The sequence below is a fragment of the Triticum aestivum genome, chromosome 2D, assembly GCF_018294505.1.
Source record: "Triticum aestivum cultivar Chinese Spring chromosome 2D, IWGSC CS RefSeq v2.1, whole genome shotgun sequence".
NCBI classification, from domain to species: domain Eukaryota; kingdom Viridiplantae; phylum Streptophyta; class Magnoliopsida; order Poales; family Poaceae; genus Triticum; species Triticum aestivum.
Genome location: NC_057799.1, coordinates 541,166,589 through 541,179,584, shown reverse-complemented (window position 1 = coordinate 541,179,584; position 12,996 = coordinate 541,166,589). Strand labels below are relative to the sequence as shown.

The 12,996-nt window shown below is 41.8% G+C and overlaps 1 protein-coding gene across 2 annotated transcripts; it reads right to left on the bottom strand.

Annotated features, from left to right (window-relative positions):
* Positions 1 to 281: 281 nt before the first annotated feature.
* Positions 282 to 5,198, bottom strand: LOC123054351 (uncharacterized). Of its 2 annotated transcripts, none has more exons than XM_044478112.1 (6): positions 4,704 to 5,198; positions 2,532 to 4,496; positions 2,258 to 2,461; positions 1,793 to 1,885; positions 1,247 to 1,706; positions 282 to 543 (listed from the first exon to the last, which is right to left on the bottom strand). In XM_044478112.1, the coding sequence occupies exons 1-5, from the start codon at positions 5,109 to 5,111 to the stop codon at positions 1,275 to 1,277; spliced, it is 3,102 nt and encodes a 1,033-aa protein (XP_044334047.1). In that variant the 5' UTR covers positions 5,112 to 5,198; the 3' UTR covers positions 282 to 543; positions 1,247 to 1,274. The 2 variants fall into 2 exon arrangements, with proteins under 2 accessions (XP_044334047.1, XP_044334048.1); XM_044478113.1 differs by lacking the exon at positions 282 to 543 and adding an exon at positions 1,115 to 1,140.
* Between the last annotated feature and the right edge of the window lie 7,798 nt (positions 5,199 to 12,996).

Below are 12,996 nucleotides of genomic sequence, written 5' to 3'. Positions count from 1 at the left end.
GCGAGCAAATATTAGAAGTGTGATGTAGTTTAGTACTGTACATCATAAAACTTGAAGATAAAATGCAGATACAGTTAAGGTGTTCTCAAAATCTTACACTGGTGTTTTAGAAATCATCTCGTTAACATACGTCGCAATCTCAACTTAGATAATGCAGGCATATAGAAATAGGCTATGGCATTAATAATTCCCTCTGTTAAATTTTTTAACTAGGATATGGCTGGCAACTGAAGAAATGCCGTGATGTCATTTCAGCAACATACTGTGAAGGTTGAACGAAATTTCTTGCCAACATCGGTAAGATTTGCTAAAATTCGGGTAACATCCCATTGTCATCACATATACATAGGCAAAACAAGCTTAAGTTCTCAGTCCTACATATCAGGATGAATAACTAGTTACCCTCTTACGACGACAGAAAAAGCATGACAAGAGATTGCACATCTAAAACTAGGATCCATAGATACGATTGCAGGATCGGAGAGCTAGAAGGCGGAAACAATTGCAGCTATGTACTCCAAGAATCAGCCAATCAGGTCCAATCTGCAAAACAAGAATAAGTCAAAGAAAATAAATGCCCAATAATTCAAAAGGTGCAGAGTGAAAAAAGAAACGTTGAATGTGCTTTTTGGGGGAAAGAAACACCGATGCATGTAGAGTTTTTGACTCTTGAGTCCTTTTTATGCTTGTAAATTTCATAGAAAGGATTATTTTTGCGCCGGGTGCAAAAAGAGATGTTCAGTGCTATAAAATGTTGCTGGTTTACACCACAAAATTTATTCATTTAGAGCTAACAAATGCTCTTTTACGCATAAAATCTACAGGCATATAGAAACTACAACAGTCATGTGCATACCATTTATTCCAGGATTTTTTGACATTTAATTATTATTATTATACTGTTTACCACAGGAGCACGTGAGCTCAGGTGCCATTTCGCTGCTTTCAGTAAATGGCATACTCTTGAAAAAAAAGTTATTTTTTTAATTTCACATCTCGGCTCTCAAGGAGGCATATTTGCGCATTTCAGATGGCATTACCATCTCACTGAGTCAGTTCATTATGCGGGGAAGGGTGACATAGCCATGAGTAAACAATTTACAGCTGCAAAACATCATCAAAGCTCGCTTCATTTCGTTCCTGGCATGGCATGTAACAAGAAAAGCCCGGGTTCAGATACATGGTCACAAGTCAATAGCAGCTACATATCTCCCACAGCCAAATCAGTCTACTGAAATGATATTACCTGTTGGAAACTTGGTAGCATTGCTGGTTCACCCATTTCGATTTGGTAAGCCACCAGTTGCCATCATCTTCTGCATAGCACTCATTGCATTCGTCACTCTTGCCAAGTCCTCCTGAAGCTTTCTCTGACTTTCCTCCATCGCTATCACCTTCTTCCTTAGAGCGGCTGCCTCATCTTCAGCCCTTCTTTTATCCCTCGCAGATTCCAAGACTGCACTTTCCTGGGAGTTCTTCGGGCGACTTTCCTCTGTTACTACCACCTTATTTCTCAGTGTGGAGACTTCATCTCCAGCCTTTCGTTTGGCCCTCGCAGCTTGCGTGTCTGACCTTTCCTGCAGGTCTTTGGGGGAGGGCCCAGGTGTATGCCTGCGTGCACTAACCCTCCTGTTTGCACCGATGGCAGGTGCATAGCCGTCTCCTGAGCCTTCTGGACCCTCAAGAGATGGGTCACCAGATCGTGACTGCACAGTGAGCAAGGGCAGATTGTTTTTTCATTCAAGTAATGTATGAATAAATCATCCAGATAGAAAACAAATAAATAAGAGACCTCTTCCTGACGCATCCGCGCAAAGCTCTTGGATCCGGTTTTATTGATATAGGTTGATTTGGCTCGAGAAGCTTTAGATGCAGCACTTCTGGCCTGTGTTTAAAAGCATATATCAATCATCCAAATTATCCAAAATGTTTACTCCCTCCCGTTTCAAAATAGATGTCTTTTCAGAGTTGGGCAAAGAATTAAGTTTTGGTGAAATGTCTATATTGCCCATATCTTTTTTCCTCCATTAATTACCATTTTTCCACCAAAGCAAGGTATGCAAGCACAAGAGGAGTTAACTATCTCTTTTCTGCTGACATTGATTAAGGGCAAAGTAGAAACACAATGACTTAAATTGCATTGGAAGTGTAGAAGTACAAGTATTTTGAGAAAAAATGGAGGCAAAAAGGGCATCTATTTTGAAATGGAGGTAGTAGTACATTGTTGAAACAAATGAAAGAGAATGCACAGCACTACCTTTGCCTTCTCGGTATTCCAATATGCAACAAGGACTCGCCATTGTTCTTTTGTGACACGAGGATCTCGATCAGCAAGGCGTTCCTCTTCGGTTGTATGAGAATCATAGTGTTTCCGTTTTAAATAAGATTTCCAAACCCGCCACTTGTTTCTTATTGACCTCAGGACCGACAACTCGTGAGGTCGATCAACATCAAATTTAAGCTATACCGAAGAACAAGGAGTGTGAAAAAAGTTAACAGGCAGGGAAAAGACCAACATTAGCAATGAATACCTTAACAATGTGCCACATAACATCCTTGTTCTCCTTTGGAATATTTTTCCAACTTATATACGTGAGAGGTGCCAATATTCCATCTCGTGCTAGTGCGCCTAGAAAGTTAATCAACATGTTTGCATTTTCTCCAATTGGCAGGCCCGAAGTGTTCAAGGAGATTGGCACCCGTACACCCTCAGGCAAGGTCCACATTTTGACACAAAGATTACCTCCTGCTTTGTGTCCCTTTTTACCTTGTTGCTGCTCCTCAGAATCAGTTATATCGTGCAGGAATACCTTATTGGAACCCTCAGGCAGCAGACGGTCATGAAACGCATTATATTTCTTCTTGGCAAGGGCCCTTCTGACCTCTAGAGGTAATAACCGACAATAATTCCGCGCGAAATGCTCAGGTTCAGACATATCAGTATTTGAAGGAGTTCTTGTTAAATCAAGGTCATCTAGTTCATCAGAGATTTCTTGAGGCAACTTATGCGCAGACGGTGTGCTAGGGTAAAGACCAGCGCTCATTCTATCAGTGTCCGGATAGTCAGGATCAGACATGCTTTCATCTGGAGATACAGCATCATCGTTCTCACTTTCTACAGATTCAGTGTCTATCATGGCAATTGACACTTCACAATCTGGAGAGGCAGGACACTGCTGAAGAGGCTCCCAGTCAATTGATTCGTTATTCATAGCATCTGCTGGCACTTGGACATTAGGACCAAAATCCTGCAGGTCACCAGGGTCACTTTCTAGAGGTTCATTTTCTATAGCAGCAGCTGAATCTTTGGCCAAACGTTTACTACGTCTAAGCAGAAGCCCTGCACTTGATGAAGCTATTGAGCCTTTTCTATTCTTCTTCTGAGTCCAACCAGTAGTCTGCTTGGAAACATTAACTTCAATCTGCCCCTTCTGGGTTTCATCATTAGTGCGTACATTTTTCTGTTTTAGATCAGCCATCTTATTTGGAGGCGCAACCTGTTCCCGCTCCTTAAGAGTCGAGCTGTTGCCAGGCCTCTCATTAGCCTTACTTTGACGCTCAAAGTCGACCTGGATTCCATGACTACCGCTATCAGAGGTCTGTCCTTCTGCCTGCTGTATAATGTGGTTCAGTGGTTCTATATGTCTCTTCTTGCCAATAGTCTTAGCATTAGCTAACTTTGATTTTTTCTGCTTGCTACTACATGATGCAGTAGTCTCCTTTATAGGAAGAGAGCACATGGCTTCTCTATTAGTTGCAGGATTGAGACACTCATGAATTGCCTGATTTGTGGCCGATGCCTTTCTCTTCTCTACATTAACAGAGTTGGGTTCAACAGCGCATCCAGTTGGCCGAATGCTCTCCCTCAAAACTGTTTTATTGATCATCTCAGGAGATGCCTCTTCTCCATGTTCTGCTTGGTCGACAGGTGGATGAACCACCCCATCAAGATCCAGACAGTATAACTGACTGCCTTCTGCATGAACCACCGCATCATGAAAAGGCTGTTTGTGCACCTGCTGTATGATCTGAGCAGGAGTCTCCATATGCCTCTCCCCTATACTTACAGTTTGGGGGCTAACGGAGCATCCGACTCTCTGGTTTTTATGAGTTGCAGTAGCCTCATCTATCAGTTCACTATGTCCCGCCTCTCCATAAACTTCATGGCTGAGAAGTCCATCCTGCATCTCCTCTGAATGAGTGACTCTATGCAAGCGTGCCAGCTTCGCTCGCTTTGGCTGCATAGTGTAACTAGGGTGCTGATCATTTACATGATCTCTGACCTCATTTAGAGGCAAAGCTTGTCTCTCCTCGTTGCCTACAATACGACGGCCAAGGGGCGGTCGATTTCTCTGAAGGCTATTATTTGCAACGGTCTCATTTGTCACATGTATTTGTTCTCCATCAATCATATGATCAGTATACCCCTGTTGTTCATCAGGTTCTGCTCGTGGTAGCCCTGCGCGCATTGCATAACTAGGACGCTCTTGCCATTTCTGCATCACAGGAAAAGAAAGGTGTGCCCTATTTAGGGAAAAAAGGTCGATGGGTCATCCAGATCTCCGACCAACCGAGCTAGACACAGTACAGAGTATATGAAATCATGAAATGAAGATGATAATAGATTCCAATTGAATTGCAATTTTTTCGACTGTGCAATACCAAAATCCACAACCCAACATAATCGACAAGTATATATATACCTCCCGAGCAGCAACAATCGGTGGGACAGATGCGGCGGCGAGCGGCACGACGGCCGCCTCGGCGGAGGAGAGGATGTAGTTCCGCAGGCGCGCGGAGTCGACGGCCAGCTGGGCGCCGCAGAGTGGGCAGGCGCAGCGCGATAGCCCGACCGGCACGCTGAGGAGCTCGCCGCAGGCGCCGCACGGAAGCCTGGCCCCGCGCGCGTCCGCGGCGCGTCGCGGCAGGGGCAGCGCCCTCCGCCGGGCCGGCGGCATGAGCTCCGGAGGGAGCGACTGCGCCGTGCCGCAGTCGGGGCAAACGAACTCCGTCAGCCCCCGCTCCACCTCCAACGTCTCCTCGCACCCCGCGCAGCGCACCTCCAAGAACTCCTCGTCCGCCGCCGCCGTGGCTAGCGGCGGTGGCGCCATTGCCTTGGAGCTAGGGCGTGATTTCTATTTCGGCGGCGGGGGGAGGAACGCCGATGGCTGGCACGGTCACAGTCTCACACACTTGTTTGCATTCATGACAGTTTCTAATAAGTCTTTTATTTTAACACAGGCTCCTACACACACGTACACTCGTCCCTATGAACGGATACGCATACACACTATCCAATTCCAAAAGATTGAGCCGGCATATCATTTTAAGATTGATAAATTCGTCATAGACGTCTTTATAGCCGGCACATCGCCACACGGATTAAAACAGAAAAGATACAAGCACCCGTGTCAAGTAGGAATGAAAACAAAATGAAAACTTTCGCTTTCTAGCAGAAAATGGAGAACAAAGAGAAAAATATGAAAACACAAGTGAAATTTTAGAAAACTAAAATGAAAACGGTATGCGGAAACAAAAACAAAAACAAAAACGAAATGTCTTTTTCCCGTGGAACAGACATGAAAAGTATAACTTTTCGTTTCCGTAAATATGAAATTTTTCGTTTCTACTACTATGCCTGCTTTGTAGCCTAATCGTCAAACGTCGGTACATCACACAATTATATAATGAGCAAAATGGCCCATGTGTAGCCCACGGCAAATTTGACAAATTTGACCGGTGGACGAAATCAAATCATAAAATGAACTGCCCGTAAAATTATTTCACGTGACTGACCTTTTTGTGTGACGCCCGACACGAAGGCGCCACACTACACTATGCAACGCCTCACAGATAGGCGCTACACGACTGGCCAGCGTTGCACCCCAGACTGCGTAATAATTGCTAAGTCATTGTGGAGAGCCTAAGAGCTAGGCGCTGCACTGTATAGTGTGGCGCCTAGCTCTCAGGCATTGCACTAGTGGTTGCACTACAAAATGAAGCAATCACTAGTGCAACGCCTAGAAGCTAGGCGCTACACTGTATAGTGTGGCACCTAGCTATCAGGCGCTGCACACTGACTTAGTAATTTTTGAATCACACGGGTGCGACGCTGGCCAGGCGTGTAGCGCCTATCTGTGAGGCGTTGCACAGTGTAGTGTGGCGCCTTCGTGTCGGGCGTCACACAAAAAGGTCAGCCGCGTGAAATAGTTTCACGGGTAGTTCATTCTGTGATTTGATTTTATCCAGAGGTCAAATTTGTCAATTTTGCCTGTAGCCCACCTTCTAGTACCATATAAGAAAGCTAGCCCTGATTAGAACTACAATGGAGGTCGAGCCTAAAGTTTCCCTTTATGTATTATTTTTTGCAATGTTATAATTTATTTTACTTGTAAGAAGGGTGACTTGATACACCGTGTTTTGCTCATGTATGATCTTGTCCTTCTAATTGCCACAAATGTGTTTGTGTTGTCAAGTTGAAAAAAATATGCATAAATGCATATCTTGTAAGATAATCAACATAATATTTTGTAGTCATGTTAAAAATTGATTAACTATGGTTGGTTCGCTTCTGTATTTTCCTACGATTTGAGGGGGTTTTAAGTTTTGCTTTCATAAAAAATATATGAAAACAAATATGATAGCACTCAGTTTCGTTCGTTCATACTCCATTTTCATCCCTAATGTTAAATCTAAGACTTGAACTCTGGTGAGCTAGAGATATCACTATCCTCCTAACCATCCGACCATAGGGTGGTTCGGGGTTACCAATAAGTTTTGGCATTATAAAGATTAACTTACTAACACATTGGCTAGCCAAAAGTTGGTGGCTAATGCACGAGCAAGCCAGGAAAATTTAGCCACCAATTGATTAATTATCAACTTATCTTTGTCATCTCACAATACTTGGCATTTTTTGTAAATTTTGGAGTTGTAGAATGTTGGTATGCCAAAGCATTGACTAGCTAATTTTTGGCTTGCAACCAAGCATGACCAAAATGCAACGACAAATAATCCAAAGAGGGGTCTGAACTTACAAATCTAGTTTAATGCGCGGAAGCCGGTTTTTCTTACATCTCATTCCCACCACCTTTGCAGATGAAAATACTTTCATTTATTTTTGTATGTCATATGGTGATTGTGAATGCAATGAGGTCTTACGCCGCAATTTGTGTAAAAGGTTTTGACGACATACATTTCAGAAATGAGGTAGTATGTAATGGATATTTTAAATTTATGAACTATGGTAATTTGATTCGATACGAATTGTGACTTATGCATCTGTCTTATAATGAATCATGAATTTATTAGAATAAATTAACTTAAACCCTATCCTGGTTTTGTATAATTGTTCTGCACTTTGGGGATTTTCGAAACTGATAGGAAAATCGGGTGTAGACACCATGAGACGCTACCCCACAAAAATCATAAAAAAGAAGGTGTCATGTGAACAAAACATGTGTAGTTCTTTTATCTATTGTCTTATTATTTTCTCTACTACACAAATGCCTTTACTGTTCTCATGGTAGCATTATTTACACTCAGAAATTGTTCCAGGTTATTTGGGCACTCTAAGAGACAAAGCCACCCTCTGAACCTTAGACATGCCCTTAACTCCAATGTTCCACAAAATTCAGAAATATTTCACAGATGTATCGAATATTGCGAAATGTGACCATACAAAGATGCATGCCAAATATATGACAGTTTATGTTTCTTTTTGTGTTTTGTTCAAAGAAAAGGCAACATGGATTTATTTATCCCTCCTTTTTTATGAGCTTTGTGAGTTATCGTTTCATAGCATTCCTTACATCCATGAATATCTTTCACATTTTTTACAAGCACCGAAAGTACGAAATGAAAAAGGACTATCCTACCGAGGATGGGGTTCATGTCAAATGGTTTAGAAACGTGTAGGATCATTGCAAATGATTTCATAGTTTAGGTAGGAGTGTTAGAGTGCAAAGTTTATAATTCATTTCATCGAAACAAAACATACCACGTTGTAGCTTAAATAAGATAGAGCAAATCCAGTGGCCACGATGCTACGACGAAGGTCAACTAGGACAGCACCGCGGTGATTCCTGAAGACATTTATAGGGCACATCTCACTCTGCCTGGGGCTGAGCTTCAAGAATTTGTCATGGAAGATATGCCAAGGTTTTAAAGATACAGCAAATGGCAGAACATAGGAACAAATCTATCTTGCTCAGCTTCATATTTAGTTGGAGTCATTTTCAGCTTCTTTACATGTGTACATCAGAGCAAACAAGCCAATAGATTGAATGGAGGAATATCAAAACCTGGATGAAACCATGCTATATGAACAAAAGAATAAAATTCCTCGCAATCTGATACAAAATGCATATACCCTTGCAGAAATTACACACTACATACAACATTGCCTATGCATATTCAAACAAAAATGTGTTCCTTAATACTCCCTCAGATCCATATTACTTGCCGCTTAAACGGATGTATCTAGCACTAAAATACGTCTAGATATTGGAGGGAGTAATAAAAAAGTAATGATTTCATTGGCTTAAAGGCATGCGAGGATTCATTATTAATATGACCTTCCATTTCAACAGATATAACCTTTCATAACATATACAAATTGATTTGTGGCATTAATATTTCCCTCTGACAGGTTATTTGACTATGTTGTGGCTGACAACTGAAGAAATGCCATGGAGTCACCTCAGCGACATGCTGTGAAGTTTGAACAAAGTTTCTAAATGACATTGGTAAATTTTGCTTATGTTCAGGCAACACTCCTTTGTTATCACATACATCAGCAAAACATGATTGGTTCTCTTCTCAGTCCTACATATCAGGATATATAACTAGTTGCCCTCTTACAACAGTGCAAGAAACATGACAAGAGATTGGGATCATATGGATGAAATGTGATCACTTCTACCCGAGAGAAACCATAAATGGTGTCTATAAAAACTAAGATCCGGCTAAAAGGCGAACACTACTGCCGGCTAAAAGACAAAACTGGGATCAGTCGATCAGGTCCAGTCTACAAAACAAGAATGAGCCCGATGAGTCAAAGGCGCACAGATTGAAAACAAAAACACCAAATGTGATTTTTTTTTTTGCCGAATACCGAATGCTTTTCTGAAAGAGAGAACAATAGCGAGGCATGTAGACTCCCTAGTCCTTTTTATGCTTGTAAATTTCATGGAAAATGTTTTTTTTTTGCACTACGTGCAAAAGAGAAGTCTCGTGCTATAAAATTTTGCTGGTCACCACAAAATTTGTTCCATAGGGCAAAAAAATGCTCTTTTCCCCATGAAGTTTTACATGCATAGAAGAAAGTACAACAGTCGGTGTGTTTTTTCACTATTTTTGACAATTAAGTTATGTTTATATTACTGTTCACCACAGGTGCGTGTGAGCTCACGTGCATTCCGCTGCTTTCCGTAAACCGCATACAATTAAACTTTTGGTGTTAATGTTTTTTGTTTCACAGCTCGGCTCTCGAGGAGGCGTATTTGGGCATAATGAGATGGTATGACCATCTCATCGAGTCTGCATTTGGAACATTTTTTTTAAATAATACAATATTTTTAATAAATTGGAGAATTATTACGTTGTTTTGATTTTTTTTTCAAAAAAATACAGCATCGGCAGCAACAAAGTTGATTGGCTTCAGTTGGTCACGTTGAAGCCGACGAATCCTATCGGCTTCGGCAAAGCCGATTAGAATCCAATCCGTTTCGGCCAAGCCGATTGGCCACTCGGCTACAGGGGTTACCTCCAATCGATTTTCGTGTGACCATTTAGAGCTAATTGGTTTTACCGAAACCAATTAGTTCCTATCGGCTTTGGCAAGTGGACAGCCGCATGCATCCATATTTTTGTTAAAAAATACCACCTTGGCTAATATAATTGACAAAAAAGACTACCTCTAGACCAGATAAAAAAATACCTCCTTGGCTGTGCCTACAGCCGCGCCAGCCGACACGTGACACCCGCCGCTACTGGACCAGGCGGCAGCAGCGTTTCCCGCTTATATCTCATGTCATAGTTTCCCGTTCCTGAGTTCCCGCGTATATCTCGCGCCACTGTTTCCCGCATTATCTCTGCCATTGTCTCCCGCTTCTGAGTTCCCACCTATTCTTCTTTTCTCAACCTATAAAATCCCCTCCACACTAAGGTGGGTAAGCAGTCCGGTATAGTCTCGTAGTCTCGTCAAGATGTTCGGTTTTCCTTTTGATCGAGTTTTCACCCCTAGTATGTCCCAATGCCTTCTGTGTTTAGCTCGCGATTTTAAGATAAACAATAGAATAGTTTCATGGGACGAACTCCTCAGTAGTGACACCCTACTGAATGAGCTGGGTCACGCATTAACTAGGTGCGGGTGGCCTTCAATGACCTTTGAGGAGATACGAAAAGAACTTCTTAGGTTGCATGGAAGATGGAAGAAGCAACAGCATAAGAGTAAATCATACCTAAAGTATGCAGCAGAACATATTTTTTATGGAGTGTCGACAGTGAGAACGAAGACGATATCTTCATGCCAAGCACCAAGGCCAAGACTACCGCATCGTCGAAGGGCAAGAGTTATGCATCGACGAAGGATGACGATGATGCCTTCATGTAGTTTTTAAACTGTATTTTTTAAGTTTAGTCCTACCGTTTAATTTCGATGCACTTGAATTATTAGTTTGTACTATCTTATTGTAGCAGCATTATGTTGTATCTTAATTTGATGTTGTAGTTGTTGCACGATGTTGGATAGTTAGTTTGTAGTATCCGAATTATCCTGGCTAAACTAACTGAACACTAAAATAGAATAGGCATATGTCTCATACATAAGTAGATAGTCATTTGTCTCATATACATAGAATAGGCATATCTCTCATACATAAGTAGATAGTCATGTCTCTACTGATAGAGAGAAGCGTCACTGAAGACGTCTGGCACGGCGATCAGGCTGTGTATTAGGCATCGGGGTGCCCTAACGTTACGAAGAGGAATCTCGGTCCCGTCCTGGTCATAGCGTGTATCATGTGTGGGCCCTGGTGGAGGAGTCGAATACATTTCCATCCAGTAGTTGTGTTGCGACATGTAATCATATATGTTCTCCTCACCTTCCCGATCACTCTCCCACGCGGATCCGGACATAGACGCCTCATGGCCGAACATAGACGCCCGATACCCATAGGCTCCTGCAAGAGGGAACATAAGTACTAAAGAAATACGTAGTCCCAATTGTTATTGAAAAGAATAATTATGAAGAGACATGCCAGCTGGTTGTGGCTGCAACATGAAGCCTGATGTGGGACCCTGCTACTGTGGGTGTGGCTGAAACGTGAAGCCCGACGTGGGACCCTGTTGTCGGTGCTTCCACGCCTAACTTCCCGCCTGGCCAAGAGGGGGTGGTCGTGTCATCGACTGCTGTGCTAGACGTGGACGTTGATGGCTCGTGTCCGTGTCAGTATTTTCCCCGAAGAGGAAGGGATGATGCAGCACAACTATGGTAGGTATTTCCCTCAATGATGAGACCAAGGTTATCGAACCAGTAGGAGAACCACGCAACACTATCTAAACGGTACCTGCACACAAAGAACAAACACTAGCAACCCGATGTGTAAGAGGGTCGTCAATCCCTCCCGGGTAAAAGATAGATAAATTTGTAGTAGATTGGATAAATATATCTCGCGGAAACGCGAAATAAAATAAATAACAAAAAATTGCAACAAGATATTTTTGGGTTTTTGGAATAATAGATCTGAAAATAAAAGAGGCAAATAATAGATCGGAAAGCAAATATGATAAAGAATAGACCCGGGGCCGTAGATTTCACTAGTGGCTTCTCTCGACAAAAATAGCATACGACGGTAAACAAATTACTGTTGGGCAATTGATAGAACTTTAAATAATTATGACGATATCCAGGCAATGATCATTATATAGGCATCACGTCCAAGATTAGTAGATCGACTCCTGCCTGCATCTACTACTATTACTCCACACATCGACCGCTATCTAGCATGCATCTAGTGTATTAAGTTCATGGAGAAACGGAGTAATGCAATAAGAATGATGGCATGATGTAGACAAGATCTATTCATGTAGGAATAGACCCCATCTTGTTATCCTTAATAGCAACGATACATACGTGTCATGTCCCCTTCTATCACTGGGATTGAGCATCGTAAGATCAAACCCATCACAAAGCACCTCTTCCCATGGCGAGAAAAATCGATCTAGTTGGCCTAACTAAACCAAAGATTCAAAGAAGAAATACGAGGCTGTAAGCAATCAGCCATATAAAAGATCAAAACTCAAATAACTTTCATGGATAAAATAGATCTGATCATAAACTCAAAGTTCATCGGATCCCAACAAACACACCGTAAAAAGAGTTACATCAAATATATCTCCGAGAGACCATTGTATTGATAGTAAAAGGAGAGAGAGAGGAAGCCATCTAGCTACTGCTTACGGACCCGTAGGTCTACAATGGATTTTCGCTGCGTTTGGACTCCGTTTGGTATTGATTTTCTGCAAAGTAAAAAACAAGCAAAAAACAGCAACTGACACTCGGCACTATATCAATAGGTTAGTCCCAAAACATGATAGTTTCTATAAAATGATTATAAAACATGCAAGAATAATAATATAACAACATGGAACAAGCAAAAATTATAGATACGTTGGAGACGTATCAGCATCCCCAAGCTTAATTCCTACTCGTACTCGAGTAGGTAAATGATAAAAACAGAATTTTTGATGTGGAATGCTGCCTAACATGTTCATCACATATTCGTTTCTTTTGTAGCATGGACATTTGGACTTTTATATGGTTCAAAGCAATAGTCTAGTTTTGACATGAAGATTTCAATACTCAAGCATATCAACAAGCAACCATGTCTTTCAAAATATCAACACTAAAGCAAGTTATCCCTAGACTATTATGCTCAATCATTAACCCATTCATGAAACACACTCGCGTATTAGCTATACCCAATGCTCAAG

Bases quoted from the DNA above. Each gene is read 5' to 3' on its own strand.
- LOC123054351 (XM_044478112.1), bottom strand. From the start codon at position 5,111: ATGGCGCCACCGCCGCTAGCCACGGCGGCGGCGGACGAGGAGTTCTTG. The intron at 2,462-2,531 runs GTATTCATTGCT...TCTTCGGTATAG, and splicing joins TTATGTGGCACATTGTTAAG to CTTAAATTTGATGTTGATCG. The intron at 1,707-1,792 runs GTCTCTTATTTA...CTCACTGTGCAG, and splicing joins CGCGGATGCGTCAGGAAGAG to TCACGATCTGGTGACCCATC.